Raw genomic sequence first — 582 nt, forward strand, 5'->3', positions numbered from 1 at the left:
TGCACAACACTCAATTTTAGCGAATCACGATCATCATTTAAACAGCTAATGAGCCAATCACCGTGGTTTATATCTGGTTTTGACAGCATAAGCCGAATTCCAACTGAAAAACTCTGAACTCTGCTCCCACACTAAAGATTTCCCCGACGGCCAAGTGGACGACTATCTGTAGCGTCATGGCTCACGGGGACTCTCTCGGCTGTCATGGAAGACATGAAGGTGATAATCATCATCAAGAGCCAGGTGTGTTCCATGCGTCGAATGTGCGTTGACCAAGCCACACAAGATGCGGTATCAACTGCTGAGGTGTTCCTCAGAAACATGTAAGGAAGCGACGCCATATGACCCATGCCTGTGGAAGGTGAAGGTGCTCATGTGTCAAAGTTTTAACCGCGTAACAGCCATGGAGACTGGTGCTCGTGAGATACTGGCGAGAGAGCCTGAAAAAGCCAAGTTGATTTTGTCGTACGGCAGCCATACAGCAACTTGGTCGACATGACACCATCAAGTATGAATGATAAACGTACCCGAAGTTTTGCGTGTTCCCTCAGATCGTCCAGTTTTCCGAGACGACCTTCCTTG

At 47.9% G+C, this 582-nt stretch overlaps 1 protein-coding gene across 1 annotated transcript; it reads left to right on the plus strand.

The window, feature by feature from the left end:
* Nucleotides 1–176: 176 nt before the first annotated feature.
* On the plus strand, nucleotides 177–499 carry PPTG_23996 (hypothetical protein; the record flags this gene model as incomplete). The annotated part of the gene is made up of 2 exons (XM_008914598.1): nucleotides 177–263; nucleotides 329–499. 2 exons carry the CDS (start codon nucleotides 177–179, stop codon nucleotides 497–499), a joined length of 258 nt encoding a protein of 85 aa, XP_008912846.1.
* Nucleotides 500–582: the final 83 nt, after the last annotated feature.

Source organism: Phytophthora parasitica (assembly GCF_000247585.1).
Source record: "Phytophthora parasitica INRA-310 unplaced genomic scaffold supercont2.62, whole genome shotgun sequence".
NCBI lineage: Eukaryota > Oomycota > Peronosporomycetes > Peronosporales > Peronosporaceae > Phytophthora > Phytophthora nicotianae.